General features: G+C 34.3%; 1 protein-coding gene across 1 annotated transcript in view; it reads left to right on the forward strand.

Annotated features, from left to right (window-relative positions):
- The window catches only part of LOC128997888 (ubiquitin carboxyl-terminal hydrolase 32-like), a 91,948-nt gene continuing 77,538 nt past the window's right edge, over positions 1 to 14,410 (forward strand). Inside the window, exons 1-5 of the mRNA XM_054423672.1 lie at positions 1 to 171; positions 7,644 to 7,771; positions 10,386 to 10,491; positions 12,921 to 13,042; positions 14,122 to 14,287. Coding sequence (XP_054279647.1) covers positions 114 to 171; positions 7,644 to 7,771; positions 10,386 to 10,491; positions 12,921 to 13,042; positions 14,122 to 14,287 — 580 coding nt within the window. The 5' untranslated portion in view covers positions 1 to 113. The remainder of the gene's footprint in view (positions 172 to 7,643; positions 7,772 to 10,385; positions 10,492 to 12,920; positions 13,043 to 14,121; positions 14,288 to 14,410) is intronic.

A 14,410-nucleotide genomic window follows, 5' to 3' on the forward strand; every position in this document is an offset into this window, starting at 1 on the left:
TTAGGCAAGATACAAGTGTCATTTAACTGTCGTAAATAAATCAGATCGGATTCTTAAGATGAGATTAGGAATAATTTAATCCAGGCCCTGATTTTTAAATAATTTTAACTGATATGGGAGCTAAAGATTCAAAGCAAACTTGCATTACATATGAAGAGGCTGTCAAGAGAGGTAAGATTAACACTTCCCTATTTAATGTAAATAATACATTTGCGGATTACATTGGAATAAAGCATAAACCATATATAACCACGGATAAACCATAGCTAGTTGGTTTAACATTCGAATAACCATCTTAGATCTTAGGAAATGCAAGATTCTTTGCATATAAATCCATTTAGTGTTTACACTTCAAATAACCCAGGGCCTTGGTATCAAGTGTTTTTCCTGGTGCCATATAGGCCTAGGCCTATTTACACTTTTGAATCTTTACTCATAACCAGGCATATTCATTTCAACCCAGGATAGTTCTTTCCATTCAAGGGAATGTAATATATTTGAGTGAAATAGGCTTTTAAATTTGAGGCGGCGGCTCTCTTAGATCAATAACTTGCTGTAAGCTATATTTCCTATCAGCTCAAATCTTCTGAAGAGTATAACAGTCAGCTTTTCTTTTTATTAGAAGGGGTGTATACTAATTAACTATTCCCAGGAAGTAGTTTTAACATGTATGGTACCGGTACCTAGTTAGTTGGCAAGAAGGTTAGGAAATTGATCTCTGGACACTTGTTTAGGAATGGCCTGCCTGTCCAACGGGCTTTTTACGTGTTGTATTGGTCTTTATGGGGAAGATAACTTGATCTCAGGACACTCGTTTGCGGAAAGGCCTGCTCAACAGGCTTTTTTACGTGTTGTATTAATCTTTATGGGGAAGATAAGTTCAACTATCCGCTATATACAACGGATAGTTAAGTTCAAATTAACTAGGCAACAGTGGTTATTCAACTAGTACTCTACTTAGCTAATAGTACGTGTACTCAACTGGTACCCTATGGGGTGCCGCAAGGCTCGGTTCTGGGTTCCCTACTGTTCATTTTACACATCAACGACCTTAGTGTTGAGGGGGGAGTGCTAATGTTTGCAGGTGACAACACTCTTCTCAGTAGGTGGCGAAATCTTGATGAGTTCATTATCAACCAGGAACTAGCTTTCGACCAAGCTAAGACATGGTTCCAGTGTAACATGCTACCTACAACTGAACGAGTCAAAAACACAGTTACTACTCTGCAGTCTCAGCGAAATATAATTTCACAAAGCCGCTGATCCCGTAATACTTTTGGGTTTCACTCTGGACCGTAAGCTATCCTGGGATAAACACATTTATGTGATCACCAAGAGATTGTCCAGAGTCGTGTTCCTGCTGCGGAAGCTTCAAAGCCTACTCGACCGCAAATACCTAACAGTGGTTTATCTTGCCCTATTCCATGCTCACATTCATCGACTGCTTCTTTGGGGGTACACTTCAGAGTGCTACAGACTGCTTTTGCTGCAGAAGGCAGCATCACTGCCAGCCCCTGTTTCGGAGTTTGCGGATACTTACTGTACCATCGAACTACATCTTGATTTCGCCTGGTAGGTATATGTTAAGCGAAATGAGGCATTCTTCACCACCCGAAGCAAAATTCATGACCACTACTTAAGAAGCAGATCTAATCTGGACATCCCGAGATGCAGGCTAGTTAAGACTTTAAAGCACTTCCCGGACTTGGCGTTGAAGATGTTCAACAGGCTTCCAATTGATGTTAGGCTGCTTGAGAAAAACCGCATTGAGTGTGACTTGGTGCGGTGGCTAAAGGCATTGACTATTGCATACAGAAGAAGACATCCCATCTATATAGATCAGCTGTCACCAATTTTTGACTAAAAAATAATGTAGTTGTGTGAGCCAGTCACAGATTGCGCTAGTGTCTAAAACTTTATTTTGTACCTTATTTCTCGTTACTGACATAATTGCTGGGTCACAACAGTTGATATAGCTCATAATAAGTCATTCCATCAGTTTGACTTGGTAAAAACCATCATGTAATCGGCAGAAATCAGTAATTTAGATCAGCGCAATCTGTAGGTGGCTCATATCAACTAAGACAAATTTTATTAAAAACCTGGCTACAACTTTAACATGGGGATGGGATGTCTAGTTGTTGAATTAATAGTCAAAGCTAAAGGACATGGCTTTCTACTCAATTGATGAATTTTTTTGCCGATTCACTCATTTCCCTGCTCGCCAATAGTGCTCTGTAAATATTAATGTCACTTAAATGTTTCCATATTCAATTTTATGTATGAAGTGTTGTTTAAATTTTATTGAGACGAACAATCCATTTTCTCTGGTAAAAGTTCACGACGGAAGTTAAAAGGTATAGTTTTCGCTTCAAGAAAATTAATAGGCCTAAATAACACACTTTCGCAGTCATCACTTGTAGGCTGAAGGATGAGTTCATCTATACATGATGATATGGTCTCACAGGTCAGGCCCTGTATTTTACTTAATAAGCAATGGTTGACCATTTGATAGCAAGTACCTGGATTTTAAGCTCATCGAGTTGGGAAATATGGGTGTACGTTGGGCCCAAATAAGTTATTATAAGTTAAGTTGGATTTTTTGTTGGCTTGGTTTGGATACCTATCCAACCATAAGTTAGAAGCTGCTAGCCATGATGGGATATGATAAAATCTGCGTTAGGTTTCCTAATTACCATCCATAATAAGCCTAATATAAATCAAATGTCCTGCAGACTCTGCACCCAATACCCCTGGCAGTTTGGATTTCTTGGTGCAGTTCTTCAATGTTCGGTTTGGTGCTTATTCACTCAAGCTTTTGTTAGGTGTGCCTATTTTTAATGGGGGGGGGGGGAGACTTGTAGTAGGCTGGAGTGAAATGAAAAGAAATGAAAATCCTTCTTTAGGCCTATTGAGGCAAACTTAGGACCTCATGGTCCTTTCTTACAGTTGACCTCTGAGTAGACATAGACATAGCCTTAGTTCACTGTGGTCAGTTAGGGAGTGTTGTTGAGTAGGATATTTGAAAGTTTTTGTTTCCATAAGTCAAAGATTAGGCCTATTCCTAAGACTTTTATATTTTTAGCAGAGGTCACTGCCAATATCTTAAGGTTCTAGGTTGTGTAGAAGTTTAAATTCTTATGAAAGAGGAAAATTTAATTAAACGCAGAGTAATCCATACCGGTATGTATTTTTCTATATAAATTATATGGGGAACTATAGGGTTTAGTAAATTCTAAATCAATGATAGATTAAGGTAGGCCTATTGATTGTACTAGATTCTTTAAATAGACGGCTTTATACCGTAGATGTTGTTTTACAACTAACTTGATTAGCATTTATGTGTTGGCTCTTTTATACAAATACAATAAAATAAGTTTCCTAGCACTTTAAAATGCATTCACAGTATACATTGATAAGACTGTAATTATATAGGCCTATCAAAGATGTTAGAATGGCTATAGATTTCGACCAGTGACTACAGACATAATTTGGCCCAATCGGAAACTGTTGCTGAAGATTATTTTGATGTACAGTTTAAAACGTTCGCTACCGATCGTCAGCTATAGTTAATGCCAGACTTTAAGACACTAACCTATCCTGCGGGCCAGATTGCTCTTTTGGACTAAGCTTATTGAATTAAAAATACCTACAGACCAATTTTTTATGGGGCCTATTCGTTTTTTTATCAATTAGGGTCTAAATAATTGGCTATTTATTAAAGCACTATTTATTGCAATAACAATTTCAATCCTGTATTAAAAAAAAATAAGTTTTGTCGTCAACTAAGATAATAGTTGACATCAGTCCATCGCTTTCTTCGTTGTAGTCTATGTATTGATTTCTTTAACCATATAACCAGTAATATGACGATAGTTATCCATGATATAAAACTTCACAAAAAGGATTAGGAATAAACACACACCAAATCACTTAAAGAGGAATGGGTTAACTAACCCTTCGAGACCTGTAAAAATTTATATGTGTAAAAAAAATGTTTCCAGTTTTACAGAAAAAAATCACCCACGTGTAATGGTTTCTATTTAGGGGCTATTCCATTAGACAACCAAGTCGATAAAACAAACCGTACATTAAAGCCATAAAGTGTGCGTATTGTTGACGCCGGTTTGTGGAAAAAAATCCATGCTTGGTCTCTAGTTAAGGAATTTTTTTAACATGTCGGTAGCAAATGTGTTTAGTAGAATAATGACGGAGAGTTTTACTATATTGAAAAGTAGAATTATATCTGAAAAACCTTTGTACAAAAAAGAAAATTTTGTTTATGTAAATATCCTTACTTCCTGCTGATTAACCATAATGAGTGAATCTACCGATGACAAAATTCTATTTGACCAACTTTGACTCTATTGAAATCTTGCTTACGCTGATTGTACTGCAAATGCACGTATACCTGACTAAACTTGTTATCTACTGTTATGCCAAGAAATGTAGTTTGACTTGCATCTGTATTGCATGCTTTGTGTCAGATTAAATAATAAATCTTTAGATTGAGAAATACACTTGTGCTGCATTGGATAGGTATTTATAAAACATGATTTAAATTCAACATTCACTTTTTAAGCCGGGTTTTCCTAGGCACGGAAGTGGAGAGCGGAGAGAGGACTCCACTTGTCTTAGGTAATTGAATGTTACTGTTTTCCTAGAAGCGGAGCGGAACACCATGTAAATCTCTTTTCCGCTCTCCGCGTTCCTCTCTCCGCTTCCGCGCCTAGGAAAACCCAGCCTTAGATTGGTTTTGGGAATGCTTTTAATCAAATTTAATTGGTCTATGGTAAGAACAGTTAAGTTCGATGAAAGATGAGAGTTGTGTCAAAAGAGAAACAGAAAAAAGAGAATAGGGGTATCCATAAACATGGCAAATGAAGCAGTCATTAACAAAAGAGGACTATAACCAAAGTTCACGTGGCTTGTTTTAATGTAGACCAATTCTAATAAATTATAACTAGTTGTCTAAGAGGGCAACTAAGTTATTTAATTTAAAATTGGAATTCTTAATTTTGGAGCTTTTTTATAACTCAGATATTGACAAAGGTATTTAAAATGGATAATCAATGTAAAATGTCCTGTACATTGTTTACTTAGCTTTTTTCTTTTTTACATAAAAAAGTCAGTCTTCTGTTTAAATCTATAATAAAAACCACCCAAAACTGAGTGAAAGTTAGATTTTATCAGAGATACGATGCAATATGCAAGCTTATCAGCATCTGAATTCATTAAGTGATCATTAGAACTTGCAATATTGATTTTCTTAGTTTGTCAATAGACCCATTTACAGTAGGCTATAAGAAAACCATCTGTGCATTGACAAGCCCATCACAAATTTTTATTATATTTTAAAATTTATTGATCTGATGTAATAGTACGTTTAGGCATATGTTATCAGAATTCATGGTGTTGATAAATCAACAATCTTAAATGTTGATTGCAATTCTGTAATAGTTCAAATATATTCCCATATGTTGTTCATTTTGTATAAACATGAATACTGTATAATGTTATTGCCACTGATTTTAGTAATTCTTATATACTCAGGATACATGGTTTGGAAAATATATTTAACTAATTGCTTATAACCTTGGAAGAAACCTCACCACTTAACTAGATATTATGTCTGGAGGTACAGTACAGTAGCACCAGTTTAGACCTTTATTACTTCAAACGTGCCTTTGGTTCATAATGTTGGTAAGGTGTATCTTGTATTTGTATTCACCATCCAGTGTTGCCACACAACCTGAAGTACTGAAAACCTGTCATTAGTATGCTAAATATAAACCACAGCGACACAAAACTCCAATGAGAAGTACTGTAGCCTATCACCTCCAGATCCTATATATTAATAGGCAAGCATGTTTCTTGAAAACCTTTTTTCTCAGCTCGAGTTCATCACAGGGAAAATCCACGCATACTGTTAAAAAGATATTTTCCTGTAGATGTACAGAATCCCTTTATAAATTAAAATAGGCTCAAAAATAAGAACAAAAAATGACTTTAAAATAAAAAAAAATAACATGGGCCTTACGGGTTGCCATGCTGGTGACAAAATATAAACAGAAAATCAAAAAGAATGGAAGAAATTCCAATCACATGTTTTATTTACAGCGTGAGGTGAAAATAGAGAAGTCTGTACATTACATATTTTTGGTTGGATTTTAGACCACTGGACGACCTCTAGTATTCGTTATAGCTCAGTGAATCTTAGGGGGGCCACACTTGTAATTTTTAACCAGCGAGATTGGTTTTCCGTTTTCACGTGCGACGCACATGGAAGAGTTTGACCGTGGCCACACTCGTCTTACGAGAAAGGTTTTTCGGGCTAACCAGCGAGACTGATAGAGCATGCCACACTAGCAATAAAATCGCCCCTGTCCATGATCCGCACTCCCCCCCCCTCTCCACGCTCACTGCACATTAAATCAGTCACGTTAAAACTAGAAACGTCCGAGGAACAAATCTAGCGAGATAAGATGAGTGTGTTCACTCCCATAAGCCGCAATGCCCCGCGACTAGTTTTACGTGCAATGCCTGTGGAATGTTAGTAGAGAATACACCCGCAAATCTGTTTGTCAGTCTCGCTGGTAAATCAGTGAGACTGATAAACGCATTTACGGAAGTTTTTACTCTAGTGTGGCCTGCCCCATATACCGTAATATAACTCTCAAACCCACGGGGTGGAAAAAAATCGGCAAGGTAAGATGAGTGTGGCCCTGACCTTAGGCCTACTGTTTGATGAAACATGTCAGTTTTTCCTAGGCTGTCATGCTTCATTTAAAAAACCATCTAGCTTAATATAAAAAAAAAACTGCATTGTTAGTTGCATCGTGTCCGTCACCGGGGTACTTATGGCCAGCCGTGCATTCATTTTTTAAAATAGTTTGTGTCCGTGTTCGTGTTTATATAAGTTAAATGTACTATGTGTAATGACGACGACAAGATGTCCCAATATTTTTAAGAGGCAAGAGGCTCGACAATGAAACCACTGATGTTTCAAAACTAGTTGTCATAGCCTAATTTTAGGATTGACAACGTAATGTATGTTAACCTATTTATATTGTCAATAATCAATCCTGGAGGCAATGACAAATAAAAAAAATGTATTAAACCCTATAGAAATAAATCTTTGAACTTAGTACCTACGTTTTACTATCAAACAATGTATTAGAAAACAATTTAAATTGTCCAAATATGCACAAGTTACCTATATTTAGAGTTCATTTCATACTGTATCATTAAATATTAATGAATATTAATTTTGTACCTTCTGACTTTCTGCAGCGAATAGGAATGCTAGAAGATAAAAATTTATAATCATACATGTATTGTTTGAATCCCAATCATGCAAAATGTACGGTAATGTATTACAGTAACACATGGTTGTTAAAAAATGTCTGGCTATTCACAACTAAATTTAATATGTAAAAATAAGTTGTTGTATAGTTTTTTTTTGCTTCATCTAGCTGTATTCAAACATATTGTATTAATGACAATAATAATTATTTTTAAACCCCAGTGTATTTTTCTTGTAAATATTTTAAGTTGATAGGGTATTTAAACATAAAGCTTACTCATGAAGGACTCTTTGAGATGTATAAATATAACTTGTCACAATGTTTGTTCTGTTTCAGTCAATGAGGCGGAATACAAACGCTTGAAGGAAGCATTCAAGAGGCTGTCCAATCTCAATGGTTTCATCAGTAAGCAGTCTTTTGTAAAAGATGTCCTGGGAGATGGAGTCCCAGTACCCGTTGCCGAGGTAAGACTTTCTATCAGCATCAATTCAGTTGCTAATTTACCCTAAATTGCCGACCAGTCATTTTATGGCTGATCAGGGTCCTTTCTGTAGTGCCATCCGCCACAAAATGACTGATCCACTATTTTACATATATTCAAGCTTATAATCAACAAATTTGTTTGCTATCCTACTAACTAGCCTGTAATATTTTTATTGGGTTGGCATAATTTAGGTCTTGTTTTCTTTGTCTGCTGACTTGACAATTCCTAGTCAGCTGATGAAACAAAATGTATACCTATGTTATACTTATTTTTGGGTTATTTTTACCAATAAACATTTATAGTAGGTATGAAATATTTTTTTACAACATATAAACAAAGAGGTCAACAATTGTGGTTTGGTTTTATTTCCAAACGAATGATTTAACAATATTCTCTTTTTTTTTAAAAAAAAAGATGTGTAATACAGTACAACTGCCTTGTAAATGATATTTTTAATTCATTTGTTAGTGAACTATGTAAACTGCAGCAAAATACTGTGGGTGGCATTTTGGAAAATCTAATCAGCAGTTCCAGGGTTCGTAACTTACAAACAAAAACAACAATTTATTAAGTTACTTACCGGTACTTCATGAAAATCAATTCAATCATAAAAGAAAATGAATTAAAATTACAAAGTATTTTTTTAAATGATTTAATATCTATTTAACAATCAACAGCAAGCAGCCAACAACTACAGTAGAATCCCTCATATCCGACCTTGGCATAACCGACTCCTCAGTATATCCGACCTTAGGCACCGCTGCAGTAGCGCAATGACAGGCTGTGGTCGGGTGCGGGAACAGCTAATCCGCTGTGTGAATGAGTGTGTGAAATCGTTTAAATTTAGTTTAATCCAAATGAAAGCCATATTATAGCATGAACTGCAGGCTCCAGTCGTTGTGGACGTAGTTTTATAGGAACCCAACAAATAGCTGCACTAAACTAGTATTACCAAGTGGAGGGAAAAAGCAGGGGCGAAAACCCCGAATACACCATGAAAAAATACCGCAAAAATTGCACTAAGCACAATTATGAGGTTAGGTTCCTTCCACAATGTTACACCACAGTCATTACCGTTAAGTGTCACTAAATCCAAGCCAAACCCCCACACTACACTAAATGTGGAACAGTCCACAACCGAAAAAATAGTCGGATCTGAAAACAAACTATACCGGATTGAAGTATAAAACTGGCACAATAAGTGGCAAGTGAAACAACGTCTCACACTGGAACAATACTTTAGAGGTGGGAGTGCTTCATTATTTAACGTAGTCCGCTGCATGCACTAGTCCCGCACTACGCTAAATAATGTAGGCCGCATTCAAAGTGTTAAAAGCTACAGTCTACATATCTACAAAGGTACCTTCTAGCAGCTTGATTTTTGAGCCTCTAAACGACCTCGAGATTTTCGATCGAGAGATAGAACGTTAGGTCAGAAAATCAATCTCTGCTGAAATTTAACGATTGTGGTATATTGCAATTGAAGCACTCGTCCGTAAAGATCGATATTACTGCGATAAAATTGTGACATTGTGATGTATATGAATTGCAGTATGCCTATAGTATTAGGCTATTTATAGTAATGATTTATCACATTGAATTAATATTTTATAAGAACACTTTAATGAAGTTTCTTACTTGCAAAATGAGTTTCTTGCTCCTCCTGATAACCAACCTTTTGGCCGTTCCGACCATGTCTCGGTCCCGCCATTGTCAGACATGAGGGGTTCTACTGTAGGCCTACTGGTATTATGTACAATACTTTTAAGATGGTAAAGTCTACATGTGTCAAACTAATAAATTAAGATACTATTCAATTATATGAAATAATAATACAAAACCCTTATCTTTTTAAGTTTCAAAAAAACTTTTGATTCATTCAAATCAGCTTATAAAGATAAACTACATATTTCATTGCTAACTATACCAATTAGTTACCAAGATAGTAAAAATGGTAAATGAAGTATATTGTCTCCTCTCCTGTATTATCTTGATAAATTAATTACTTTATATACCCAGCTTGTTTAGGCCATACAACTTATTATATCTTCAAAAAATTTGGCAAATAAGTGTAACAAAATGGAATAATAAAAGATTACTTATAATAAAATATAACAACTTAGAACCACTTAAAGTAAAAATATTATATTGCTATACTAGCTAATATGAAAATATATATGATAATAAAATATGTTAGTATTAGTTTGAGTTTATTTTGTCTCGAAATTGTTGATAAAACAAATTTAACTTTGCAGTAACTGGTAGCTGCTAAAACAATTAAATTACTGAATCAGATCTAATTAATAGGGACAAGATTCTTGATATAAATTATATTTATGAATAGAGATTATATTTACACTGATGTAAAGAGAATCAAAGAAGTAGGCCTATTTAACTCAAAATTAAACATCAAGGTTTTTGTTATGACAATAATTATTAAAAGTTAAAGGAATAAAAATCAAAGTTAAAGATACAATTTCAACAGAATTTTGTATAAACAAGTTTATCCGCTTATGATGTCAAGAAACTATTTCAGTAAACTTACCTCAGTAGTTGGTTTTTGGTCAAGCTTAATTTTTTCTGATTTTTTCCAGTACATCTACACAGCTTGTGGAGGGACAACCAAAGGAATTGCTCTTAAAGAACTGCTATGTGGACTTGTTCTTATCACTCGTGGTCGGGAAGAGGAGAAAATCAAATGTAAGATTGTATCTAAGGTTCAGTTAACTAATTTTAATCAAATTTAAACCCTATTTTAACTCAAATGCTCTTGTTTGTTATCAGATATGGAGACGGTATTTTTTATAGCATAGACCTACAGTATTTAAAAAATTGCAATAGAGTCTTTCATTCCTATTTTATGCAAATCGATTACTTAGATTAATTTGAAGAGTAAATCAAATTTTTGTCGACCAAATATTTATCAATGTGTCCAGCCAACTTGGAAGCCAGTAATTGTATGTGAATTCTGATGACCAGGGTAAAATCGGTGAATTGCACCTGAATTTGTAAGAAACCGGGAAATTATAATCTTTTAATATTAAAGAAAACACCCAAAATTACTGATTTTCATTGTTTTGCGTCATCAAAAATGTTTTGTGAAAGTGTTTTGTTTGAAAAGTTAACCTGAGTACACATTGAGATAATGTAATTTATATTGTACTAAGTGTGGCATGTTACATCATGGTGTGGTACTTGAGTGTGACTTCCCTTTCACCATAAAATAATATTTAATTTCAATCAAAAAATTATTTAGAACTTTTTCTAACAATACAGTAGTTGTTAAAAAGTTAATGAAAAAACTATCTGATTGAACGATTTACTGATATGCTGTGACAGGCATGCCAATCATGTTATATTGTGAATTTTATGTTTTTGTTGTACAAAAGATAACTATCTGCCCTGTTAATCAGTAGCGGTAACCCCCCCCCTCACTGTTCTATTGGAAAGTAATCTTTTAAGAATTGTGATCTATGCAATCTCAATAACAAATCCACTATTTTATTTTTTATTTTCTCTTAATCTAGGCCTAACCCCTATTGAGTTCTTCAATAGACTAAAAATTGGTTCTCAATTAATTTTTTTTTAATATTTTAAAACATCATTGCTGAGCGTAAGAAACTTTAAGATACAAGTTTCCAACTTTGTGAATTAAAAGATATTTGATTGTAAAAGATTTTTCATAAACATTAAATTCATCACTGTACCATAAAGGAAGTTTTCTGTTCCAAAAAAAATTTGTAAAATGAGATAGTTTCACGGATAGTAAATTCATTTTTCTTAAAGTTATATAAAATACATTGATTTTTAAGTAACCTGTAACTTAATCCACAGAACCTTAGAATCAGAAGAATAACAACTGTTTATCAATATTTCCTTCAAAAATTGTATCAAATCCATGATTTTTACATTTAATTCCTAAAAAATATTTTGGAAGACCAAGACGCTATAGTTGTAGTGTTGTTGTGGAACAGCTACCCCCTCCCTCCCCTGATTTCAAGATCTAAAACAGCCAATTTTGTTGATTGACATATGTAAAGCAAGGTGCTATTTTAAAAACCATTTTCCCAAATGAAAATTTACAGTTGTACAGTCTATAACCATGCTTTTATATTCAGAAATATAAATATATTCAGTTAAAGTATACCTAGACGAAATATTCAGATCACTAAATAAATAATTGAAATATTTATAGCACATTTTCAATATTTTTGCCATTTATACTCTTAAAATTTTCCAGATTCAATTTGTTCTTTTTCTTTGTTAAATTAAATATTTTTGAGTCAAGCTTTGTTATACCTAGAAATAGTTTTAAAGTTATTTAAATTCATTATTTCATTTCAGCTCTGAATTTTCTTATTGCTAACTGAAAATACAGGAGTTTGATCACATATTTTTTTATCTGGCTCCAGTGGTTCTGTAACAGTAGGAATTAGAGTCCCACTAATGCACTGATAAAGCATGCCTCCGTGCATGATAATTGACATGTTATCAGAACCTATGAAATCCAATCTAGGTCACCAAGGTGTTAGGCTTACGCCTACATGCCATCGCTGCATTGTGATGATGGGAGCAGGGATCAATGCTGCTTCCAAGTTATTTTAGTTATTGGTTTGTGGTTTCATGATTAAACCAATTATTTGCCACGTTTGTAATTGTTATTTTGGATAATACTTGGTTAAGATCATACTTACCAAGAGTGGGTAGTAATTATCAACATCTTGGTATTGCCTGAACCACAATAATAAAATAAATAAAATATATATTTTTAAATAGGCTACACAAATTTATCTATTTAAGATATTCTAACATTTTAAGGCCCTCAAAAATCCAATATTCTACAAAAAAACTTAAAAATAATACATACAGATTTGTTTAAACTTTTACAAATCTTAGGTTTTAATTACCTACTAAACATTCCAATTCAACAGCTTGTCATTTTAGGTCTTTCTCATTTAAGCTAGTTTGCTAGTTGTAAAAATGTAATGAAAGTAAAACATGTTGAACAATTTAATCATGCTTGGCTGGTGTTTATTTATTTTAGCTGTATTTTTATGACTTGTCAAGTAAAATGATATCCTGGAGAACACAGTTTTATCAGATGACTAATCTCATTATTTTGTCGACAGTTTTGTTTATGCTGTATTCCAATGAGAGTGGCACTCATGTAGTCAGAGAAGAATTCCAGAAACATCTACATGTATGTGAGAGTGGTTATATACCCGACTCAATCGGAAGCCTGTTCAATGAGGTACGTTCAATCAGGTTCATTTATATTTGGAGTACTATCTTGAAACACAAGTCTTTTAGTGGAGTTAGTTCTCTAGAGAAAGTTTTAAATAGGTTGTCTCCAAACCACGATATTACTTATTAAGTCCATTGGTGACTGGCGGGATTTGAACCAAGGTCTCCAGGACAGCTGTTCCACACTGTAACCACTAGACCAGCTGGTCCCATAATGAACAAATGAATTGGCTTTTCAGTTTATAACTGCTTTATTGACTGCTGTTTAGTGTAATTTAACATTCAGTACAACCCCACTAATCCAACACTTACAGGATCGGGACCATGCTGGGATAGTGAAACTGGATTTTGCGGTAGACGATGATAATGTTTCCATTACTTCAGAAGATGTCCTAGATTTGACTGTGATTACAGGGGATGACCATAACGGCTGAAGATTTGTCCATAATGGACAGATTTTTGCCACAATTAAATATTACTGTGATGATATTGTCACCGATAGGAGACTGCAGTCAGATTATGCAAGGAGTCCTACTGTAATTAAAAAAAAAAAAAATCAGCAATAAATAATTTTAAAACAAATTTCTTTGGTATTTTGGTGCTCTTTATATTAAAGTGGAGTCTTGAAGAAGTGATGAAATCATCTTCAAAGCTATCTGGAAGTTTTTCATTGATTTTTGTTCTTTTGGAAAATAAAAACAGGCAAAGAATATTTAAAAGCTTGTCTAGCATCAAAATACAGCACTAATGCAGCATAATATTCTACAATGTTCATTATCTTCTCACTCTAATCTTTTTTACGTGGTTAGCACCACTCCCATGTTTCTAAATTTAGGGAAATGAAGTAGGCCTATTGTGTAATGTATATTACTGTGGAAAATCCCTCTTCAAATCAAATAAAAATGACTTATGATATCAGAATTTAAACTTTTAGAAATATGAAAACTTTGAATATTGTATATATTGTCTGGTAACTTAACAACCTAGCTTTAAACCAGTTGTCAAACTATCTACATCCTTAATATATGATTAGTCTGTTGCATTATTAAATTGTGCAAGTTAACCTTTTAAACATGATTATTACAGAGGAGGAAAGACCAAGCAACATATGAAGAGTTCCGTGAGTGGCTGAAGGAGTACCCAGACGCCACTTCACTCAGTCGTTGGCTTCTGTGTGAGCCTTGTACAGTCACTATCAGCAATGAAATGGAGACCCCCACATTCTACCAGACACTTGCTGGGGTTACACACTGTAAGTTCATTATATACAGTATAACAAATGTTGTACTATTACAAAAGACTTTGTCTTAACCGACACCGGCACCGGATCAACTGGAACTGATGCTCAGATAAACCACCTATCTGGGTAAAAATG

This window comes from Macrosteles quadrilineatus, unplaced genomic scaffold, assembly GCF_028750875.1.
Source record: "Macrosteles quadrilineatus isolate MER2022 unplaced genomic scaffold, UCM_ALF_1.0 Scaffold_7__1_contigs__length_78375512, whole genome shotgun sequence".
NCBI classification, from domain to species: domain Eukaryota; kingdom Metazoa; phylum Arthropoda; class Insecta; order Hemiptera; family Cicadellidae; genus Macrosteles; species Macrosteles quadrilineatus.